This window comes from Columba livia, chromosome 4 (assembly GCF_036013475.1).
Source record: "Columba livia isolate bColLiv1 breed racing homer chromosome 4, bColLiv1.pat.W.v2, whole genome shotgun sequence".
Classification (NCBI taxonomy): Eukaryota; Metazoa; Chordata; class Aves; order Columbiformes; family Columbidae; genus Columba; species Columba livia.
The window spans coordinates 56,782,807-56,808,441 of NC_088605.1; the positions used below are offsets into that span (position 1 = coordinate 56,782,807).

Below are 25,635 nucleotides of genomic sequence, written 5' to 3' on the forward strand. Positions count from 1 at the left end.
AGGATATGTTTTTTAGAAGTTACAAGGGGAAATATTATTTTCAGATGCCACTGAAACTCAGTGCCATCCATCCTGGAATTATGTCTTCAACTGCAGCAGTTCAGCCTTTATCACAGTTCTACCATGATAATAAAATATTAGGTTATTCTGCAATTTACCACGCTAGAACTCTCAGACAAGTACTGAATTTTTGTATTATGTATAACAATTACAGCCTTTAGCAATCCCAGTTCTGCTCTTTGTTGAGATGTCCAAATCAGACAAAAATATGGACTGTATTTAGGAGAAATTTTACATTTATATAAGGTTTTAACAGTAACACTGTATTTTTGGATAAATAAAAACAATCCACCAAACATTTTCTGTCTGCTGTGTTATGGCCAAAGTCAGGCCTTCAGTGCACACTTTGCAGTATGGAATTGGAGAAGTTGTGGTACTTCTTGTGACCTGCTGGGATTCACATTCAAAATTAGATGTAAACAACTCTATGAGTTGCTTCAATTTTGTTTTTCAAATGAGGATAAATTTATTATTCCAGATCTAGCTCAAGAGCCTTCTTAGCTTTGGTAGCATATTATTCCAATTAACACAGCTTAAGCTTTTTAAGTAGATGCACCTTAAATACCTTCTAGTCAAAGCATTTAGTTTCATATTTGATGCAAGAAAAGAAAGGCACAGAGATTATGTATCTCTCTGGTGAATTAAACCTGATGGCAGGAATGCTGAATTTCTTGCAAATTCTTTGTAAAATTGGCTTTAAGACAACAAACAGTCCTGAGCTTATTTCTCAAACCTGCACTTACAGCTGTTGTAGGTATTATATTCGTGCTCTTTCCTTAAGAAATCAACCACCGTTGACCACTGATTTAATGACAGTTTATCAGCAAATCTCATATTACTACATGAGGCCAAAATCTTCCTGTTTATTTTCACTTGCTGATAACTGAGGTTTGGACCCTGATCCCATGATTCTTCATGTGAAAAGACAATTGACTAACAACATTAGGAGGGAGAAAGGGAATAGGGTGGAGAAAATGTCTAACACAGAATGAGCCCTGACTTGCCTTCTCAGTACTATACGTACCCCCAAGCAATGACATTTCAAGGAAAATTATTATGTTTCTGGCCAACAGTCAGAGTATATAAGATGTTATACACCCTTTGCCTCACTGTATTTTGCTACTGTAAACTTCATAGAAAAGCAAGGGGTTTTTTGCTTTGCTTTTCAACAGTAAAGCAAATGTAGAAGTTTTTACTGCTAGTTACATCAAGGTATTAAAGATTCAACTGAAGTAGTAGTATTCTCTAGTGCACTGGTGACCTGAGCCTTTAATCCAGATGAATTTAACTGCAGAGTGCATTAGCTCTTCTCATTAAAGTTTTGCTTTAATTTTAGTTCTTTCTCCATTTATCTTATGGTTGCGAGATCTTGAGCAGAGGTCAAAGACATTTCCACACAGAAACAGGAGCTGCTTCTTTTTTAGAGGGGAAAAGCATACTTAAGATGGTTTGTCCTACTTTAAAATGTATGTCACAAGACAGTACTCTCTATCCTCTGCTTTCTCAACTCTTCTTGCTTCTTTCCACGTTCCAAAGCAATTAAACAAGCATGCAGGTGCATGTACACACATATACAAATGAAAACACTTACTGATGATAGGACACACAGCCCATCTGCTGCAAAGACCAAAATTTTCACTAACATCTTACCATCATCCAGCTCAAGACAGAGATTGTACACAGCCAGAGGCCTCTTGATACGTTGCCCTTGTCTTCTTGATTGCCTTGGTGGGGCATTTGGAGGAGATACTGACACAGAGATTGGCTCAGGGAAAGTGGCATCAGGCAGGGTTTTGAAAATCTGCAATCAAGAACACAAAGGGTGTTAATTATTTATCACAAAGAACAACCTGTGTAATATGCAACTGCAAACCATTATCAAACAACATTTGTTTTGGATTTCATTCAAAGAAGGCAGGAGCCAAAAATCTATTCCTTCAAGTTTGGGAATATGCTGTGGGTCTTTAATGAGTGCTTTTAAAATAAATAAATAAATAGAGTATTAAAATAAGCATGAGCACTGTCTACACATTAACCAAGCTGCAAATCAGCTAATCCAAAGACAAAATATTTGCAGCCATGCTTGCCAGCTAGGATGGAGGGGAAGGGGAAAGAGGGGGATACTAACATTATGAACCAGAAACCAAAAAGTTTTACAGCTTTAGCTAGGACCTACAATTTGGCCAGAATACTCATTTTAATTTTCAAAACTTGTAATATCTTTATAATATTGGCCATTTTAATTAAAACAAAACAAAACAAACAAACATGCTTACACACAAAAAAATACTCCTGACAAGAGCAAGGGAAAATTTTTGAGAGGTTTTTAGTCACAGATACAATAGTAACATACCACATGAGAATTTTTTCTAGTTTTTATTGCATATTGCGTCACATTTATATTAAATGATGATATTCACAAAGATGCATATAAAACAATTGCACTTCTTGTCCTCATTTGATCTTTTAAGTCATGATCATTAGCCTTACTCCATACAAAATACTGTGTCATTTCTCTCTGGCTTAACCAGCAATGGAGATTTGTTTAACTTGATAGCATTTCTACTTTAACTGTCACATATGGGGTACAGTCTAATTATGCCGATTTACTTCTAGAAAATAATCAGTATGCTGATGTACAATTTAACAACAGCCTTTTACAAGTGATCATAGCAGATTCACATGAACAAATTAGTTTAAGATGTATTTCATCAAAGAGAAACCAGTAGATAAAGAACACAAACAGCAGCTCTACAAGAAATGCCCTGTGACTGTACAGCACCTTACAGTAATAATATAACAAGATATAATGAAATAGTATATGGTGTTCTTTTACTCTGCAACTTTACATTGCCAGGTATCTGTATAGGAAATATTATAAAGGGGACACTAGTAATGAATCACTGAAGGAGAAGCTGCTTATGAAGTAGAAATTCATGCAGAAGATACAAAGAGATGCCACAGATAATACATTTTTAGATCATTACAACACATCTCAGGCGCAGCATGAAGCTAAAAGCCAACCAGGCTACTCTACAGGTGAGAAAAATGCCATAAGCATCCTGTGGTAAGGCACTCAAGACATCATGTTAAAAGTATAAGAAACTCTACATGCCATTGTACCCTAGCCTGTTAACCCCAAACATTAACACATGTAGGAATCAGATGACCCAAGAACCCCCATCTACACTGGTTTATAGCCACTTAATCATCACTCATACTAGCAGGCAGAAGACTGTGCTGGTACAAAATAACCTGAAACACCATTTTCCATGGAAACAGGGAATGAATGATAATATTGCCAAAACTGGGCAGCAGTGGGCTGGAAGCCTATATCTGGTGTGCAAAGGAATGCTCCAGTAGAAATACTACATTACCTTCCTTCTCAGTAAGTGCATGTTGATATGGGGGAGGTAAAATGATGTAATTTGAACTTCCCCACACCAGTGTTAAGAAAACGGGCTCCCACTCCTTCACATGCCTATGAACAAGGGATTACGAGAGAGCGCCAAAATAGCGCAAGGAACTCTCTAAAAACAGCACGTTTATAAAGAAGAAAGGAAATAGTCCAACCTGGTTTTCCCCAGTACAGACACGGCAGCACTCTCAGACAGTGACAAAGCTCGAATTGTGCTCAGAGTGCCAAAGCCATTTCTTAAAAAATGATGCAATTTATAATAATGAAATCTAATGTGCACCTACATGGCACTGGGCTAACAGTACCACAGTGCCCCCTTATGTGTAAATACAAGGCCAGATGGAGCAGTTTTAGGGATAAATATTTGCTCCTGAAAAAATGAAAAGTACCAAAACTTTAAATGCCATCTTTTCCATGGTCTAAGTGTTGCATTTGGGCTCTCTGGTAAACAACTCTCTGCCAAGAGGTTTCAGCATGTTGTTTACTGTGTCACATCCTGCAGCTGTGTTTATTTGTACAGCCTTATCCATGCATCTCCTCTGAAATTAATGATGGTGAGAAGAACAAGTTTTCCCCAGGAGCTTTCTTGTATGCATTTAGGTGACTTGCATCTAGGTTGCAGTAAAGTTTTTTCCTTGTCTCTCAGGAATCCTTCAATATCCTCTTCTAAGACTACTAACATGAGAAACTAAGAGTCACAAAAGAAAAACATAATCAAGAAAACCATAAAGGCGATCCTTACTCAATGATACTCGGTACCGGACAGGCAACAGGATAATTACCTGGAAACAGGTAATGAATGCAAGTAGATTTCTAATTGTAAGTAGCTATGTGATGTGGAAAAAAAAAATGGTTGGTGGCTTGTTCCATTTTATGTGGAAAAAAAACCCCATTCAATAAACAGGAGAAATAGCAAGAAAGCCATGAAGTCACACTTAAAACAGCAGCAGTCCCGCACATGCTAGCTAACTTCAGAGTGATACTGCTAGCAGGTAGTCACAAGCTCCCCAGAATAGTTCTCTCTCCCCTAATAAAACAAAAGTTACACATATTGACTCCTCTCTTTCACTGCCAGGATAAGTGTACCACCTCTACTTTTATTTTTTATTAGTGGCACAGCTGTGCACCAATGTTTCCCAACAGCACTGCTCAGCACTACTCAGGACCAGCTCTAGGCTGATGGCTGTCAGTCTAAGTTCCCTTCTCCAGACAAGACACTCAGACAGGCATCAGGCCTATCCCCTATTTTATATCGCTGTTATAGCAGATTAGGAGGGAAGTTTTAATTCTGGGATAAGGTTGGTAAGTAGCATATTGCTTTCTAGAGAGCAGAGGTCACCTCCCCAGAGCTCCTGGGTAGCAGAAGGCCACCTGTGCTCTACACTCACTGGGACCAAGGTGAGGGTACACAATCTCCATCCTCCCACTGCTACGTTTCGCTGATGCAATGTTACAAGCTGTAGAACTTTTTCTCTTCTGTTCACATTCAATATCTGTATTCATGGAGAAGAAAGGGTTTCCTGGTAGAGGTGTTCAGATCTCTGCAAAGAAAATTTACCCATGCAGAGCAAACTGAACCTAATGGTCATACTCAGCAACGACACCATCAAGTATCATGGTTTGTCCTGAAGGACTCCAAGACACACAAACAAAAAAACACACACAAAACCACCATTTAAAAGATCACTACTTTTTTACATAAAAGAAACAGGAAAACATCCTGCCTTCATGTGTTGCACAAAGAAAGTGTGTTTGGGGTCATTTTTGCTCTTTCAAGCAGCTCATATTTGTTTTCATCCCTACTTTGGTATTTTGCTTTTTGTCTTTTCAGTAGGGCAATAAAATCCAGTACAGCCCACCCATAACTAGACCTGCTTTTTCAGCAGCAGAAATCTCTGCCACAGCTCATACCACAGTTTTGCGCAGGTGGGCATCTGAAAAGCACGCAGAAGGTCAACCTCCGCCCTAAGAAAGGTACATAGGGTATTCAGCTTCTCTTTCTTGCCTAATTTTCACTTACACAGATGAGTACTTTTCATCATGCTTTAATGGATATTTGCTGCACTGACAGAAGCACTGTAATGTCTGCCTGAGAATGGGGGGAATGCAGGCATGCTTTATTTCAGTTGTAGGGAAAAAAGCAGTTTGGGTTTGGTTTTATTCAAATTTGACCCTAGCCTGATGAATTATTTAAATGCTATTAAAGTACAACTGTTTCACAGCTAATAAAAGAGTGACCTGTTGTCAGAAGCACACTGCATATGCTCAGAAGACAGAATGTAAAACCACACACACTCCATGTACTACGTGAGCACCTGAAACTGTACCAACATTCCCGTGTTTTGACTGACTTGCACAACCGTATGGAGAACACCTGACTATGTTTCAGAATATCTTCTTGCACTGCAAGCTGTTGCTCTCAGATGCATTGCACGGCAGATGCATGTATCCAATCGGATGGATACCCTCCCATGGGAAAACAGGACTGGAACATGCTATTTAGTAGAAGACTTCTTTGCTACAAAAAAAAAAACACCTCCCTTCAAGTAAAAGTCACATCCACCACCACCACTAGGTCTCAATTGCAGAAGTTACTGCAGCTTAGACTAATGCCTGTATAAAGACAAGAATGAAGTCTGCTCATTGAATTACCTCACTCAAGAAGCAATAAAAACGTACTCAACCAACCTCAAAGGTTAGTTGAGGACTTCACAGTCTCATAAGGCATTGCACAGTTTTTGAAACTGTAGCTAAACTGCATTAGATTTACAGATATCAGTTGTCTACAATTTCGTTCTCGAAAGCATTGGCATCCTGCTACTGACCTACTTGGGGGCAAACTTGGAAGCTAAGCGAAACAATTTACATATGGGAGAAGACTTAACACATGTAGCACTCAAAATCTTGTCAAGCAACAAATCTGCTGGTTAGTCACTCTGATCCCAGTCAGTCCAGTAGTTTAGATGGTTGCTGAAGTCTGATCTCACGCAAAAGAAGAATTTAAAGGTGCACACTGACTTAAGTAGTGGATCAGGCTTCAAGCCTGCAGTGTAAAAGTTACAACAAAAAAAGATGAGACTTGTCGAGTGATTTAAAACATTGGTATGTTTGACCTATTTCTCTCTATACAATAGCACAAAATAGATATTTTACAGGGCTAAACAAACCACAAACCATCTTGGATATACACCGCTAATAACAGCTCTGTCTAGAGGACTGAGCCCAAGGCCATCCCAACATAAAACCTTTCCAATTCGTAAACCTGTGTCCCGCAAACTCTATGGAAGCATTTCTTGAAAGTAATGAGCCAAATTCAACATATTATCATACTGTATTCTACCAGCAGATCCACATGGCAGCAGCTCAAGGAATTTTGCCAGATTCCCCTTAATCTGCAACAACAGTGTTGGACTCCAGATCCTGTGCTCTTACTAGAGCTGATTTTCGAAATTCAGAAAACCCATGGAGGATTTAACTAGGCCTATTCCATGAGTTTCTTACTAGATGTATAGCTGTACATGGAAACATAGATTAGATTCTGCTGCTACAAGAGAATACTCATCTTTTCTTTCTGGTCTCAAGCAGAACTAATTAATGAATTTCAGTATGTTTGCCAGGAATCACTTTAGGAAAAGACCCAGACATCAGGTCATCTCTGTCTGCTTTGTATCACTGGGGTAATTAAAATTTTCTCTAAAAATCAGTGGGAGGCAAACAGCAAGGACAGAGTGGGCTGACAAAGAAGGGAAAAAAAACTGGAAGCTTAGTAATAGAGCTAATGAGGATAAACTTATAAAAAATCATTAACAGCTTAAAACTGTGCCATGATTTTGTTGCAAGACAAAACCCCCATTCATTCTCACAACATCTACCACACAGAACATGCATCTATTTCCTTTGAATACATTAACAAGAATAGGAGTACCAGAAGTCGCTGTCTAATGCAAAGGGGACTAGAACCTGCAATGTAATTCTGAATTCTTTGAAATTCAGCTAGCAGTATGGCCTCCACTGCTAGTCATATTTTTTAGAGGACAGTGTTTCTCAAGACAAGAACATCAGTACAAGTTTTTATTCGGGTCATTTCCCTTCAACATGTACTTGATTTTCAGTTGGTAAATAAAAGAAATGCACAGAGACATTTCAACTATTGTTTATTAAACAACAGAAAATGCCATTCACCTAGGCCACATACACTCCTCTGCCTTTCTACATTTTATGGCTATTGTACTCCTTGCATTTCCATGAAAATTGTTTAGTCAACATCCATTTCTTCTTCTGGTTCTCAAAAACTATTCAATAAATATAATACAGATGCACAAGAAATTCTGGATGTTTAAATAAAGTCTGTGTTCAGCATATAAAATATGATACTGCTGATTATTTCTACAGATCATATTAAATAGTTTTGAAAAAGCTTTACAAAAGCTTCAATAAAAATTAACAACTTAATTAGAATCCTTAAATAACTTACCTCCCCAAGGTTACCACCTTGTCCACTTGTACAGGTATGCCTACCTCAAAGGAGTTGTCCTGAATTCTGTGCTTTAGCATCTATACACTACAAAATATGATTTTCTGTGCACTGGCTTCTAGGAGACTGTATAGGATACAGATTTTTGGAGGATTTGGATTTTGAGGCTTGAATTCCACTACAAACCACAAAACACCTTTACACAATAATCACAATCACTATATTTGGGGAGAAAAAAAAAAAAAAAAAAAAATCAAACCAAGCCTTGAAAGATACCTGAAACTAAGTCTCTAGAGGGCCAGCATGCAAAAACATCAATAATGCTTTTGATGTTGCCTGACAGACTCTGTTTAGTTACAGTGCAACTGAGGATGCAGCTTGAAAAGTAACCGGGTATAAGTCAAAACCAGAGAGAGGAAATATCCTTGGCTGTGAGCCAACCACAAAGCACAATAAATAAATAAATAGAGAGATAAATAAATAAATCTAAGACAGTCTTTTCTTCATTGCAAAGATATCATTCGCTGAGACCATCTGCCTAGCAGCCTGACTACCCATAACCAAGTGAACGCACTGCTTTTAGGGCTTTGTGGACACTGTGAGTCTCAATCCCACACTATCTGTTCCTCTTAACACTAAAGGAACTAGAGCTCCGGACAAACTTCAGACTACTAGAGTGACAAAAAAATTGGGGGAATTTTCAGACAGCCTTGATATATCTGTAGACCCTAATAGCAACTCATGGCCTGACTACCTTAAACCATGTAGCTGATGTTTGAGCTTTAATGAAGAAACTAAATATAGCCTATAAAACATGACATTACAGTCTGGAGGACAGCTGTGAAAGGATGAAAGAAAAAAGAAAAAAACACACATTCCAAGGTTAAAAACATACGTCCTTTGATCGCTTGTGAATTATGAGTTGGTTGACTCAGCTTTTCTAAAAGTAGCGCCCCGACACAAAGGCTGCAGCTCCCACTGTATCGCATCTCACTCCACCTTTTAACAATTCACGAGGAGAACACTCCTGATCGCAGCCCCTTCGCTGCCATCAACCAATCCATTTTATTCATCGAAGGAAATGAGAGAGTTAACAATACACCAAGCTTGAAATACCTACACATTTGCCCAGCACACCAGCAGAAACAGCAGATTCACCTTCTCTTCTGTGCTCACCTACTGTAACTCTTATCGAGGAGTGTATTTTAAAAAGGTCATCCTGCCCTGTTGCAGTTATATGTAATACTTTTATGTATCTCAGTTATAGGAAATACTTAAAATAGCAACCAAAAAGAGTCTTTAAATTAAAAGATTAAATACTCAATCCAATTAACTAGCTATCTAAAACGTGAATAGAAAATAATTCAAAAGGAGAATGTTTTCATGTACTTTGTCTTGCAAAAAGTGTGAGAAGTCCTGAGAAAATAAAAGGCGGCACTTACAAACCTAAGTCGGGAACCAATAAAAGCAACAACCATGGCTAAACACACCACAGGTAAACATGATATACATATTCATACACATACAAAGATATATATATATATCACACATAGCCTTCTATAAAATTTATTAATGGGAATACAAATAATTATATATTGAGAACAAAACCCTACATTTGACTCTCTACCACACTGTCATTGTACAAAGCATCAGAATGAAACATCAAGATCTTTGCAAATGACCGTTTCAACTGGAGCCAACCACACAGCCTTGCCAGTATTTTCTTTTCCACAAATTTGCCTGCTGCCATTACAAGGCTTTATATAATCCTTGCTTTACACAACATTCTCTGCTCTTTGTTTTTGTTAAAATGCATTTCTTATCTTACGACTGTAAGGTCCTTGAAGGTAAAGAACATATTTTTCATTTGTATGTCCAGCACTCACTGTAATGAAGTATTTATGCTTCATTAGTGTAAATAGCATGCCAATGAAAACACTGGAAAAAAAAAATTACCAGCTGATTGCCACATCTTGTTTATTCAAAAATCTATTCAGTGATTTAAAATACACTAACCTCTCTGGTAAGGCAAAAGCTGACTAGAATTGTGAAGAGTACATACAAAAACACAAGTGCATATTGAACTACTATCCATTAGCATTGATCAGACAGGATGGCATTCAGGTCAGTTTAGCCAATATAAAGAAAAAAAAAGTTTGTAAATTCAATACCTCCACCATTGAAAGTTGCAATAAAGTATTATTCTTATGTCACATAGCTTCTGCATAAGAATTTACTTATTAAACTCTTCAGGAGTGCAACAACTTTCCCCTTCCCCAATGCTCCTGCGTCATTTCATAGAATATTTTGACTAACAAAATTTCACTAAACAGCCATTTTAGCATTCTCCATAAGGACTTCTCCTTTGCCTCCTCCTCCAAACACGCAAGCACAGCACCCTGACCATAAAGATTGAAGCATGTATTATTCAACTGAATCCCACTCATCATTTCTGTTCACTTGCTTAGGAATGCTACCTGTGGGCAGTTAAAGATGAGATCTGTACCACTCAAATTACATGGGAAGTTTCCCAAAATTAACTGGACATAACACAGTTAAACCAAGAAGGCAGAAGTGAGCATCCATATTATTTGTACGTGCCATGTATTTGTAGTGCAGCACCTCAGCAGACCACTTCCCATGCCTGAGAGCACGAATTTTGTTTTGATTTTCTTTTTAAATCTAACCTGGTTATTCATAGTACATTTTGTTTCTTCTGAAGCAGTCTAACAGCATACAAATCCAGATATTGATCCAGCTTCAGTTCCTGTTAACATCATCAACTGCAGTCACAAACAGAAGTGGAGATTTGATATAGTCTTATTACTATGCATAAACTACATGAAGATTTAGAAAACAGCAGTCTTTTAATCCACACCACAAGATTTGCAGTCAATTTACCATACTGTGTGTGTGTGTCTCACATGGAAGTACTTTCTGCTATCCACAGGGCAGAGAAAGACTTTAAAGAGTTTGCACACACTCAGAGTGGAACAGAAGAGCTGCTGTGGCTTCCAACAGAAAACATGACGAATTTCTTTGTTGCGCCTGCTGCCCTTTCTGCTTTACACTTATGCAATCATTACAGCATGTAATTTGAATTAAGTACAGGAATAGTTTCAATGACACTTCAATTAGTTACATGCTGAAAGTTAACCATACACTGAATACCTTCCTGAACTGAAGCTCGTGTGTTTCTTTACAAACTCTGCCTTAATGGAGATACCTTAATGTAATTTTTTCCCCCTCCACGTCAAAGACTTGTTGACTTGAGAAACATTCAGCCTGAGGAGGTTTCAAATTGCTGCACCACAGCAAACCATCACAATTACTATGCATTGCTTCTTTGGTCCTCCATCGCAGTCAAAGGCAAAGTAACACAACAGCTCAAACAAGCCCTCTTTAGTATTTCTCATATGTCGCTTTACCAGGACTTCAAAAGATCTGCTGTGCTGTCAGAAATACACTTAGTTTAGATGATGGCAGGGCCACTGTTCCCTAAAGCATTTACCTGCAACAGAACTGCTTTAAACTTCCAGTGACTGCTAAATGGAGACATGCCACACCTGACTGTGTCACTTCATGCTCTCAAACGAACAACTGACTTCATCTGCTTCCATTTCTCCTGTCTCACAAATACGGCAAGTATTATGTACTGTAATACATTTTAAGACTACAGACTTTCCAAGTATTACTGCATGAAGTTGATGTTGGCTTAAGAGCTCAGTAGCATTAAATTTTTCTCCTCCTTTTACTGAAAATAAAAAGGTAAAAGCAAAACATTTATATTTCATTAAAGAGATTTCTCCATATAAAAGTTTTGGACAAAACAGAAAGCTAAAACAAAGACATTTTGTCTAAAGTATGTAAAATCTTTGCCCTTTATAAAAAGAGTAATACAGAAAACAAGTGAAAACAGGAAAACAGTATCTGCCTTATATATAGGAACCATTGAATTTTCCAGAAAGAACATCTTTGAGATAATTTTGCATAGGTTGCCTGAATTCTAGAAAAAAAGGCATCTTTTACCATGCCTATTCCCTTTCAGACGACTCTGGCTTCCCAGCTTCTATAAGGGACTTCTGTCTAGTCCCTCTCTTTTTTTCTTCTAATTTTCTTTCACTGTAATTTTAATCTTCTTTCTGTTTTTGCAATCTTGCTATTTGTACTCACTATTCTTTCCTCCCCCATAAGATGGTTTAAATACTCCAGTCCCACCAAGATTTTTAGTTCAACCTCATCCCTCATCTTCTTCCATTTCTTAGACTTCTTTTTTAATCCTCTTTTTTTTTTTTTTTAATTTCCCCTCCCCACCCTCCCCCTTGCTTAAAATACTGTTCAGGGAATTCAGAAACCAAAATGGTTCATATTACCACTAAGGCATCTCTAAATGGCAAATAAATAAGCCCTTTGAATAGTGACATTCATTCTAACAAGATGCCAAAACATTCTAATGAACAGTAAGACTAACATGTGTGTGCTCTTCGTGCTGCCATGGAGTGGAATGCTGTTCTTCCTCACTGCAAGTCAGAAAGCAAGACCAGAAGAACTGAGAGGTCTGAGACTTCCAGTCTGTGAAACCCATGGGAAGAAAAAGTAATTTATACCCTTGAAACTCATTTGGGGTAGGAGGAGAAATCAAAACATTCTGGGGTCCAAGTTAACTTCCACTCAATCAGCAGAGAATTAACCTAAAGGAGAAGCAAAGATAATTCCAGGCATGGTACAAGCTCAGCTGCACTCAACCCCTGAGTTTGTTACCTCAAGAAAAGGAACAGCAAGGGAAGGTAAAGCTTCAAAGCTAAATGAACACGATGAGATACAAACACAAATTTCTTGATGCTTTTTTAGCAAAGAGAAGATACGGGACTTGGAAATCAAGGGAAACCAGATGGATATGGCAAGGGAGTGGGGAACAAGCCAGCCAAAAGTGAAATGATGCTCACGTTAAGGACCTGCAAAGCAAAGGGAAATAAGAATGCTGGTGCAAACAACCCTGTCAGCACAAAACATGGCAATTCCAGGCAAAACTATAAAGAGGCCATTTAATACCAAACCTGAGCATGGTCCTACTTTGCCTGACATATCTGGGTGGCCTTCCTCTGCAGCCATATGACAGAAGCAAGCCAGACAATTCACAGGTTTCATTTTCCTCTGGACTGGCCTCCCTTCCACAGCAAGTGGTTCTGAGGGTCCTCAGTAAAATACTGTCTCAGCTTGGGGCTAGTTTTTGCTTTTTCTTTCAAAGTAGAGATCTGCTTCTACAGCTCATCTTCTGACTGCACACTAAGAAATACTCTGCCTGGAGGAGAGTTATCCATAACGGACAAGAGCAAAACCTAAACTATTATTTCCTTAATGCTCTTCCATCCCCCTTCTAGTCTTAATCATTGTGCAATTATAATGCCAGTTAAGTGACATGTCAGTCTGTACAGCCTAGCTTCCAGCATTCAATTCTCAGCATTGGTTTGAATTTTGCAAAACATCCCCTCCTTAACCTACTATAATTGGTTCACAGCCACTGTTTAGAAGTATGTATGCAACCTGTATACAAGTGATACGGACTGGTTTCTAGCTAGCAGGAAATAAATATACAAATCAGCAAAGCTTTAAAAAAAGGGGGGGGGGGGGGCAAAAAAACCCCACAGTTATCCACCAAGCATCCAAGCATGATATACTTCACTCAGGACGAGTCCCCACATCCAGGTTTTCACACATAAATTGCACAGAAATTCTCTAATTAGGACTCAGTAGAGTGATGATACTGAAATGACCACACCAGGATTTCAAAGCTAGTAACCCAATTAATCATGTCTCCTCCTAAAAACGAATTGTGGATCTCCTTCAATAAAGCTCTGCACACATAATGAATGTTGATGGAATTTTAAAATATTTGAGGAATCATAATTTTTTACCATTTTGCCTACCAAGTTACTGTATTGAAACCAGAAATGTTGATGGCTATTACTTCTACAGTTTGGAAGTTTGTTAGTCTTTCCATTTTCTACAGGGAAAAGAAACGCCTCTTTGCAGTCTGCCAGAGCCATCAATTACACATGCATGAAGCGTGAAGTATTGCTTCAAGTTTGTTTGTGTCAGTGTACCTCTGTCTTGACTCGACCACTCTTCTACAATTCCAAATTTTGCTTCTATTTGCAGAAGCTTCTAAAAATTAGCAGAGGCAGAGTAGTGGCTGAATAAAATATCTGGAAGTATTTTAACCCACAGCTGGTGACTTTTCCTAGGAATTCACCAAAGCTATAAATAAAAATATGTAACACAAGACTCTTAGAAACTCTGAAATACATAGAAATTCAAAACAACAACATAAAATAAACATCAGACTGACAATAAGACTGTTTGCCATTAAAAGTATGTCGTTGGTCTACCCTAAATGAAGGCAGCTCACTTGTAAAAAAGCACCATATTCAATTTGACTATAAAATCTTTGTAATGCCTTAACACACATCTCTCCATTGCCTTTGCTATAAATACATGAAGGTCATACTTGGGGCTTCCTTCTATCTTGGAAGCAGCTCTAGCGTGGGAGAGAGGTTTCTGCAGGCAGACCACTGATGGCAAGTTCACTGTTAGAAATGACAGTGAAATGACAGAAATCGCTTTAAAAAAATTATAGCCTTCTACTTCTAAAGAAGGCATAAACCCAAGGAATTCTGGAAAACGATGCAGTACCATTTTGATGTAATTTCCATTCCCTGCTTCTCTACATTTTCAGAGGAGCAAGAAAAGCCACTTCAACTTGTTTCAAACACGTAATTGATGTCCAGTTTTTAAAGACACATAACTGAGCTGGCATAAGAATAAGATGATGCTAATTTGTGGTGACCTAGTGATTTGAATATCCATAACTCAGCCTTCATATGTTGTTAAAACACCCCATCTCTGCTCGCTCTCTTCAATTTCTTAAATTTGTGTAGTCACTACAATAGCTTTAAAATCATGAGTTTACGTCAAGGTTTACCTTGATTTATAAGGTCCAAAATGAATAATATGGCTTACAACTCTTAGAATATTTATCCCTTAGAACTCAAGCCACAGCTGCAGCACAGTACTTTTCCAACAGAACAACACTGTATCTGCTCAGTACGTGAGGGCAGCATTACACCCTAAGTCAACTCCACCAACAAAACCCTTCATGTGGATACAGCTGTGCCAACAGCAGCTTTGCCCAACCTGTAACATTCAAGGAGGGAATGTAATCACATTGTCAGAAAAAACTTGAGATAGATATTATTTAAAGTAGATAAGACTTGACTTAGCCAATTTCAACACTGTTAACCTTTAAAAGAAATAACTATTTCAATGCTCGGAGTTCCTAAGAAGAGGGGAAAAAGCACATCCTGGAATTTTTCTGAAGCACTTTTTTCGACAATAAGAGTGAGGGAGATGCTGCTCATCCTCCCAGTACAAGCAAAGTACTTCAAACATTCAATTCCAAAAGTCAGCTTAGACATGAAGGACTCCCAAAGGAGTACTCAAACAAAGATACCATTAAAGGACTTTTTTTTAAAAAAAAAAAGTAATAATAATAATAATACCAGAGACCAGGTTACATGCGGTGATATTCTGGACAGTACCGTGTACAAGTAAGTCACCTTAGTAACTGGCAGCTCTCACAGCTGCAGCAACAACTTCTATTTTCAGTATTACCTCAAATGCAAAGGCTTAAAATAACACACATTCAGCTGAAAACAAAGGAAATGTTCATAGTTGGCTCTCTCATTATGCTTTTTACCCATAAAATTCAGAGCACAGTAAAGTCTTCTTCTTACTGTGTGACCTCTGAGAAAAATGAAGACAGAAAATTCATTGAGACGTTGGTCAAAGTACTTAATGGAAGAGCCAAAAACTGAGTTTGGACCTTCTCTTTTCCAGCTTGTCACTTTTTCTCAGAAAACAACATACACAAGTGTCATAACAAAAATCTATTTGTTTACTGTACACAGAAGCACCATGATTGCCAAGAAATATGCATTCTGAAATGTCAGTTTACCTGTGAACGAGAATACTTACTGAGTATAAAGAGGAAAAAGACCGTACAGTGTATATAGGATACTCTTCAGAATTAAGATATTTGTAACATCATAGTTAACCCCACACTACACATTAAGTTTAGCAGATCATTTTAGACTATGCTGAGAAACACAAAGATGTATCAAAGCTTACCTTCTCGTGATTTTCTATCAGGATTTCGACAACGATATTCTGAAACTTCAGGTCCATGATAGCTGCTACGGTTTCTTCCTGTGGCCTCATTAAGGTTGGTCCAAATACTACCCCTAGATTTGCCACAGTCATTAGATTCCTCTTGGAATGCTTTGAAACACTTTTTGAAAATAATTGAAGGAAAAAACAGGAAATAGGTTATGAAAAATTTTCATTACTGTTGGAAACTGCAGTCTACACATGAAAACATTACATTTTCTTAATCTATGTTTTAGAAGCTTGTTTTGTGCAAAGTTTCTTCAAATAAATCCTTACTGAATTCTGGAAAACAGAAAAGACATTCTTCCACTGGCAATTTAAAAACAAAAGCAGTCTCTTACTGCACTTAAATATATAAAATGCACTTAGCCTTGGACCAGGGCAAGTGTGAAACCAACTTAAATTTGCTAACAGATCTCCACTATTCACTTTGCCAAAATTTGTGAAAAGAAAGTATAATGTTCTCGTTCTCACTTCAATCAAACCCTCAACTGCTGGCAGGACTGCTAAAGTAAATACTTATATGGCTTCATTAACAGATTAGATTTCTGCCTTTCCCGCCAAAATATACACAGCAGGAAAGAAACGTCTTGTCTGCTTTTGCACGGTTGGTTCTGGGTATTGTGTATGACAGCGCTGAAATGGGCTTCAGCTCCAGCCACACTTAACTATGGGCCTTTGCAGCTAAACGAAGGTCAGGACGAGAGTTCTGACAAGGTAGGAAAGCAGGTCATAACACTTACTTCGCTAAATGTTTCATCAAAATTTCCAGCATCTCTTTATTCTTTTCAGGGAGTTTATGGACCAAGAAGTGAACAGCATTAACTCGAGATTCAGGACTCCCACTTTCTATGGGACAGAGAAATAAATAACTATCTCAAAAAATTAAAATAAAATACACAGAAACACAAAAGCTTTTCCCACCTCTGCACAGAAACATACTGCACACACTTCACTTCAACACTTACGTATCTCCAAACATAGCAAAATTGAACATATGTGCTTTGTTTTCACTAGTAATCTTGTTCTAGAATTATCAGCTTATTTGCTTATTTTGTGAACTGATCTTTCAATCCACCTGCAAGTGGATGCCTTTGTTTGTCTATTTTTAAAAAATAACAAATGTAGTTATTGTTTTGCTGTATGGGAGTCATCTGCTTCTGAATATACTGCAATGTAAGGAGTGATGTTAGTGGGTGCTACAGAGTGGAACTGTTCTAGGTTACATTTTAGCATCATTAACTGATTGCCCTGACTATTGGAATTCAGTTTTGTTGGTACTATGCAGCTAATGATACTGTATTTATGCTACCTTCCATTGGAAACTGCTTAGACAATGCTTGCGGACGATTCACATGCTCAGAAAGAGAAAATCTAATGACCTCTGAAGACACAGAAGAATAACCACACAAAATAAATGTTGAGTGAGATTACTATGATAAAGGGTCCTAAATAAAAATGGCATTCTTCTCTCTCTAGTACAGTACAGAAATAAAATAAAAGTAAGCAAGGGGCTTTTTATTTTGGCATCTTATGTAACAGATTGAAGAATTTTGGCCCCTACAGGTTTCACTAGTACACAGATGAAAACAAGAATCTGTAAAAGATGGAAATAATCCATCTACCTTTTTCTCAAAGTTGTATGAAATCACGAAATTACATCTAAGTAGTGGTTGCAATGAGAGAAGTGAAAGTATTTATATTGTATATAATAATACTTAGTACAAGGTACATAAAGAGAAAAATATAGAACCAGCTCTGAATGAAACAAGTTTTGACATCAGGACCACTCATGAGGTCCCATTTGACTCTAAGGCAACTTTGACTGTTGTGTATTTCATACTAAATACCACCATATTTCTTCAGTGCATATGGCTACAGATTTTTTTTTTTTCTTTGCATATTGGTGCAGATTTTAGGGTTTTTTTTTAATTATTTTGCAGTGAACACCCCTGGACAGATCGCAAGAAAAAAGGCTAGCAAAATGCAAAATCGTTAGCTTCTAGTTAGATGATCACAATTCAGAAAGCCGGAAAATCCTAAGCCTTTTTTAAAGCAAGACTATTTTACATATACATTAAACACTAACCCTAATTGAAGAATGGCTAAGCACCTTAGTCACAAGATATAGTCAAGGCTTACATAGATTCAATCTACACTGATGTGTACAAAAAAAAACAAAAAAAACCACAAAACTGAAAGGAGAACCTTTCCATTTTGGCTTCCCCCCCACTAGTTTCAGAGAAAAGGATATTCCCTGCTATTCCGGGTATTGCTGTTTGTTTACAGCCAACATAGGAAACAACACTGACTGCCTATTTTTAAGTATACCGTAACTTAGATCTGCAATATTAATTAAATTTCCCTCCCCACTACACAGAATCAGCCCTTCTACAAAATTGTTTATTACATATGAACATTGTACTATTTAAAGCATGTAAATTCAACTGAATTCTTTATTGAAGGAGACTACAAAATAAAGAAAGGAAAATGAAGTCAGAAACTGCTGGCAAAACTTCACAGATCAAGAAATTATTTTAACACTTTCCAATACAAACAGGCAGACTCACCATCTAGGTAAGCATCTGGAATTTTGTTTAAGCACTTGGCCTTTAAGATGTGTTCTGGCAATTAATTTCACGGACTAATTCTCATTTTGAATTAAGGACCACAAGTGAACACATTCTGCAGTCCTGGAAAGTTATTACAGCAATCTGAAGAAGATAAAGCAATTGTCTCTAAAGTTTACTTTAATTTTGCTTTCCACAGTTTGCCAGAAGTGCTACAGGCTGGAAAGAAAATCAGCTAAATATCTATTTGATACTTTGCCAAAAATTTTCTTACACAGTTTCCCTCCATCCTCTTCCAAAAAATTCCATGTACATTAGATACCATACAGCTGAACTACAAATGCTGTTCTGTCTTCTCCAAGTCTGTATTTGAAGTGCCACAGTGTAATCTGACCTGCTCTTTCCTTTCTTCTACTAATATCTGAGGAACATTCAAGCCAGACTGGAAACAAAGCTAACGGGGCACTGAAAACAAGGGTCAGGCAGCTGAGCTTTAAGGATGAACCCGAATTAGTGTATTTTCTCTGCCTAAGCTTCAAACTCTTTATAAATAGAAGAAAAAATAATCACAATCTAAGTAGATGTTTATCATTATATAATTAAAATGATAAGAATGAATGTTTATGATGTTTGTCCAAATGTTTTTCCATAAAAATTTCACTATACTAAATCTGTCACAAGCTTGTCTGTCAATAGATACATCATATGTGACACATCCGAGAGCTGAACACTAGTTAAAACTTAAGTATTTTTAAAACTTTTATTATTTCTTATTCCTATATTTTTACTGAGTTGAAGAATTTTTCTGGAATTGCTTTTGCAGCATGCTCCTAAATCCAGAACAGTACTGTAAGAATAGTTTGCTATTTGAACTATAGTCATATATTTACTGGCAGGAATGATGAATTCTCCATGCAACTCGTATGTCATCAGTGGCTCTGGAAGGCTTCTGTAAAACAAGGATGATACGATAAATTTATCTATATTCTTTTCTATCTGTATTTACTCTAAGCAGGAAACCTTTTTGACATTGAGTAGTATAATCGCCGTGCTGAAGGGAGCCATTGTTACAGTGGCCCTCCAACTCAGTGATTTCCAGTGCGAATGGAAAATTTGGTGTCATCAGGAAAATAAGACTAAATACACCTAGTCACCTTCTATGAACTGAAGTGATGACTCCGATCTATTATAAGGCAACTTTCCAAATTACAGCACCAAGACTGCTTCTCAGATGAAGATGTACACATATACCACATAATTCATTCTTCATTAGGGTTTTTAAAGTATAAAGAAACACAACTCAGTGCCTTACTGGAAAGGAATAAGGGTCCCAAACCAGTTAGGTTTGCTGGACAGCAGCCATGCACAAATCAATCTAAAACATTCCAAATGGGAAAACGGAAATTGAAAACCTTAGTCACCAATGAAAAATATACTGAAATCAGAGTTAAAACCTTCATTTATTAAGTTGATTTTACTGATGCTTATGAAATATTGGAGTAAACACTAGGGAAATACTGTAGGTGGGAAGTACTTCATCATGTGCAGTTTTTTTTTTCTTTACTATTTTTTTATTCTTTCCTACACTCCTTAAAAGAGACTTTTATCTTGATAATTGTTCTACAGCATTCTTCGATAGTGGTTTCAGTAATACTTCACTCAATAAAAACAGCAGCCTAAAAATACTGTATTTGTGCTACACTATGAGAGATGCATAAAAGTTCCATGTTCTTAGACAATTCAGTACAATATCTTGATTTGGAATCTACCAAGTGATTTGAACAGAGAATCCATTAAAAATTCTTACTTTTAACACTCAAAATATTACTAGTACACTCAGAATACCAGAGAAGGGCCAGCAGGAAAAGAGGAAAATACTTAAAAATTCATAACATTTTCCCTTTTCATTCTACCACATTAGAGCACCAAAAGGCAAAAAACTCTTAAGAATCCTAGCTGACTTTCAGTAACAAGTCTCGGCAAGTTCACTAACAGTTCAGGTTTCTGAACCATCAGTGAAATGCTCGAAATGCAGTGAAACACAAAAATGTTTTGGGGCTTGTCTCATATGAACGTTAGTATTAGTGATCTTCCTTCCCCAAAGACAAATAACAAACACAGTATTTTCACAGAATGCAACTCTATTCCAAAACATACGAAAAGCAAGAAATGCAGCTTAACACACTGCACAGAATTAGAATACAGACTTCATAGTCAAAAAAAAAAAACAGAAACAAATAAACAAAACACCAACCACAGAACCAAAACTAAAAAGAGCCAGAGACAGGCTTACCGCAGATATTGCTTCATAGCACTAGTAATTGTCTTCACTTCCCAATCTGCAGAGTTTTCCAAGTCAACTTCATTGCATGTTTTTGCATCTAGCAAATAATCAGAAAGAGAAGAGGGATGTGAAAAAAGGGAATTCTAAATCAGTATGCCCACAGCAACACAATGAATTTGACTATTATGTATTTGCTCACATGAATGTAGAGTAATATGAGCTTCTTCCTATTAGTAGATACTACTAGGACTTATTATCCAAACCTCTTATTAAACTCTATTTCCGTATCTTGTTTTTAAAAATATTTACTGCTGATTTTTTTCTTTAATCAATATTTCCACACTTAATTGATTAATTGAGGTTCTCAGGGACATGGGGTAGGGCCAGAGTTGGGTTAATGACTGGACTCGATGATCTTGAGGGTCTCTTCCAACCAAAATGGTTCTGTGATTCTGTGATATTTTTAACTAAAAAGAAATATGTATGCAAACACAGAAAGACATGCAAAAAAACTTTAGAAGACCACTAAACATAACTTTTCCTCATTTCTTTCATTACTTAAAATGTAAGTACACTGAGAAATCTTTTCAAGTCCTTTCCATAGTTTTCCTTGTAAATTGCTATTTTGGACTGCAGATGAAAATAACCAAAGTGTAGCATGACCCTCGTTACTGCGGGAAAATTTCTAAGAGGTGCATCAAAAGTAGAAAAAGGACTCTAGCAGTAAGTTTCCCTTACAAGATGGCTCAAGTATTTCCCTTACTTTATGAGTTTTAGCCGAAGAGAAAAAAAATTCTTGCTTGCTTGACCATTTGTCAGTAGAGTCTTATAAGAAGACACCTCAAATTGAACAGTTGTATGTCTGAATGACCCATCAGGTGAAAGATTTTTTTTTTTTTTTTAAAAAAACAGAAAATAGAGAATAACACAGCACACAGGAATGTTTCGCAATCAAAATGAGAAGCAACAACTATTTGACACAAGATCACATGGATGCGCCCAACCTAGCACAATGTATTTGGTAACTTAAGTGCTTGAGCCTGTTTAATACTACATGTTTCCATCAGTCACTATAGTAAACTACGGCAGTAGCTCACACAGATTACGTGTTGACCCGTTCATACAATTCAGAATTCATCTGTTACTTTGCTTGTCAGACAAACGACAGACACATTTAAAAAATCAAATTAGGAACTCTGATTAAAGGTGCAGTCCTTTTACTGGGACTAAATAATTCTGTTCTAAAGGCTGTGCCAAGCAATTATTTCTGTAACTGAATATTCTCCCTCATTAAATCAATTATTTAAATCTCATTTTAAAATACAAGTCAGATAACATTTTCTGCAAAATTGTTACTAGCCAACCACCAGCCAAACTTTTGGTTTGATAGTTGCCCTACAGAGGTCTGTGCCCCACCACCCTATATATATGTTTATGTTGCGTGTGCATATATGTATATACACACACAAAAACAATATATATTTTGACTGGTTCTGCTCCATTTTTCTCCCTACATGAAACATCCCAGGCCATTACATGAACCAACACTTCAAGTGGGACTTCAAAAATGACTCTACTAGTTTTCATGCTATTTGTTCACATAGCAGCCACTGTGCACTAAGTGGCAACTTTACACATATAAAAATAACTGTGCACATTTATGGAACAGCTTTTGACAGATCCGCTCCAAATTTTATGCAAATCTTTCTGACAATAAGGGAGCTAGATTTTATAGAAATGGTCCAGTTCACTAAACTAGGTTAGGAAGAGACTCTTTGCTTTCATATGCAATATGCCCACTGTAGAAGTGTACGCATACTGTCATTTACTGTATATAAAATAATAAGGAATTCAGTGTAATTGTTTTGAAAGCTGCTGGTTCTGAAAAGGCAGAGGTATCTGAAAGTTTTCTTCTACAACATGTAATGTCTGTCATCTTTCACACCAGGCAGTATCAGAAATCAAAACTGAACTCATCAGTAGAAACTCCAAGCCCTTCGCAGTCACTTCACGACAAGCAAGGGTCTGTATGGAAGCTGACCTGTGTAGGAGTTTGTATGAAATATTTGTAGGCAGTTCGTATGAAATGAGCCATGTATTATGGAGATCATAGAGGACAAGAATTGAGCCTCCCGACAGCTGACACTCGTTTTACAGAAGACTTAGTTTCACTAGATTTTGACATTAAAGATAAAAATCTGTGGATTCATAGTATTAGAAAAGCATATATTGGGCTTCTCATACTCTCTTAACTCTCAATGTACTTTCCCAAATTTTATAGAAAATAATCTGAAAAAGAGACAAAACTATGTGTCTCTGGTTACCATTTGGAAGGCTTTTTTTGCACTTTGGGCCTTTCAGACTCTGAACTTCATGGTCATTGACAGGTAGCTTAAAATGTTTTGAAATCTTATCAAACATTTTAAAATACAGAAAGTTAATATGAGGTTTTTATGAATCTAAAAAAGATTTTTATATAAAAGGGTATCTAAGAGTACACCCAGATACAAAGGATTAAAGATTAATCAGTCATTTTAAATTCTCTGTACCACTGCATATCAAAACGAAACCCTCTTTATTCTTCTCTGAGGACAGACAGATGAAGAACACAGATAGGATTCGCTTTCAACAAATCATCAGAAAAAGAGCACCTGCTTGCATCCTAACTTTTTTCTGTTCACGATTTTGCCTTGTCTTGATACCATTGTATTCTACCTACTTCAAATAAATATACGAAACTTGGGAATGACAAAAAATGTTTCCAATTTTAAAAAATAACTAAAAGCAGATGCTGGAATCCCCAATAAACTCTTCCAGCTGCTACTGAACCACTGGCAACCTGAGTCTATTTAATTTGGATACCACTAATGGCAGAGGCGAAAATCTGCCTGCCAGACCTGCACGCCCAAGCTAAGCCAGTAAATACAAAACTGAAAAAACATTTTAGGATATCAAATACATTTAATGGAGATTCTCTGAGTGATAACATGTCATTCTTCCTATGGTCAATGGCTAAAAATGGCTATTTTTTCATTGAGGCTAATTCCAACACAGATAAACAACCATAAGAATCTGTTATACATCAGTCATTTTTATTAATCCCAGTTTGTATTTCCAAAAAGTCTCTTTTACTGCAATACTTTCAAGATACAGTCAGGTTTGTATGCACTAATGGAGAAATTCAGGGTGCTGTTAATATTGATTAAAGTAAAATATCATCAATTAATATTTAGCAAGGTCATTATGACAGATTAATATGACATGCAGGTCCTCAAGCCTGATGTCTTATCATTTCTGAAGAGACAGCCTGTTTGAAAAAATAAAAGAAGGATAAGAAAAAGTCTTACAGGTTGCACAGAACTGACAGCAGCATATAATATAAAAGCGCTTTGTCATTCACATAATGTCTGGGGTAATGAAATGAATTCACTTTCTTGCTTCCTCCAGTTTGCAGTGCCAAAGAACACTGTGTTATCAGCACAGATGGAGCAGGCATGGTTCTGGAGAAGAGCCTGGTGCAAACTGCAAACAAGCTTCTTAGCATACCAATGAATCCCTGAGAATCAGACCTTTGCTGTCAAGTGACAGGTTTGGAAGCTCTATAAAAATGAACTAATCCCAGAGGTCTTGTCTGACTTCATGTACTGTCAATGCTCAGGACAAGAAATTGGGAAACACAGCACATCTTGCAGTCATGGCTACTACTTTGGTGAGAGATATCAGGCAGACAAGGGATTTCATCCAGGTGCCAGTACTTCTCTCTCTTTTTTTTTGTTTTAACCCCCATAGGGACAGCAGAGTAGCAAGAGAACTACAGTCACTGTGATTAAAGATGTATCAACATTTCCAGACAGAAAAGGGAAAAAAAAAAGTTTCTGAGACTAATTTTACAAATAAAAAAATATTAAATGCTTCACATAGCTAACTAGGCATAAGAGAAGTTACTCACAAATAAGAGCTGTACTACTAACATTATAGAAACAAATGCTTTCTCCATGTCTCTCTCGCCTTGGCACATAGTAATTATTAATACATATATCAGATTCCCCCTCTTAAACCAAAGAGCTCTTTGCCAATGGGCTTAAACTAAATGTCTTATTTTGCAGTGATCAACTAAATACAAGGATGAGTGTGTACACCTAGACGTCTTAGACAAGGCAGGAGAAAGGTGAAACTTCAAACGACGAAGCAATAAGCTTCAAACTGTCTTGAATTTGGTATTTCAAATTTTCTGTTCAGACACTTCAACTTTGGCTGCTTTAATCTTATCAGCCTTGCACAAATCCCATTATTTGCTCCTACACATCCCATGGTAGTTCTCTTAGTTTATTCCTACAAACAAGTCTTGGTCTTGCTAAACCATGGGAACCTACTGTATAACGAGTATTATTTGCATGGACTAAAGCATACTAGATTTGGACCATATAAAGAACAATTACAGACAGGTGCTTTCAAGACCTAAATATTGAGAGTAAAACAACAGGAAATAAAATATTGAAAAATTGTAAAATAGAGGCATACCCATCAACAAACTCAGAAGTCTCTGGACCTTTGAACTCACCCCCACAACTCTGTACAATCCTTGGTCATTTATACCTGTTAC

At 37.1% G+C, this 25,635-nt stretch overlaps 1 protein-coding gene across 8 annotated transcripts in view; it reads right to left on the reverse strand.

The window, feature by feature from the left end:
- The window catches only part of ARHGAP10 (Rho GTPase activating protein 10), a 149,147-nt gene that overhangs the window by 38,577 nt on the left and 84,935 nt on the right, over positions 1-25,635 (reverse strand). For all 8 annotated transcript variants that reach the window (XM_065061906.1, XM_065061909.1, XM_065061907.1 and 5 more), the window contains 6 exons: positions 25,554-25,628; positions 21,042-21,129; positions 19,639-19,697; positions 16,922-17,027; positions 16,140-16,299; positions 1,711-1,861 (listed from right to left, as the gene is read on the reverse strand). In XM_065061906.1, the coding sequence (XP_064917978.1) occupies positions 1,711-1,861; positions 16,140-16,299; positions 16,922-17,027; positions 19,639-19,697; positions 21,042-21,129; positions 25,554-25,628 (639 nt within the window). The remainder of the gene's footprint in view (positions 1-1,710; positions 1,862-16,139; positions 16,300-16,921; positions 17,028-19,638; positions 19,698-21,041; positions 21,130-25,553; positions 25,629-25,635) is intronic.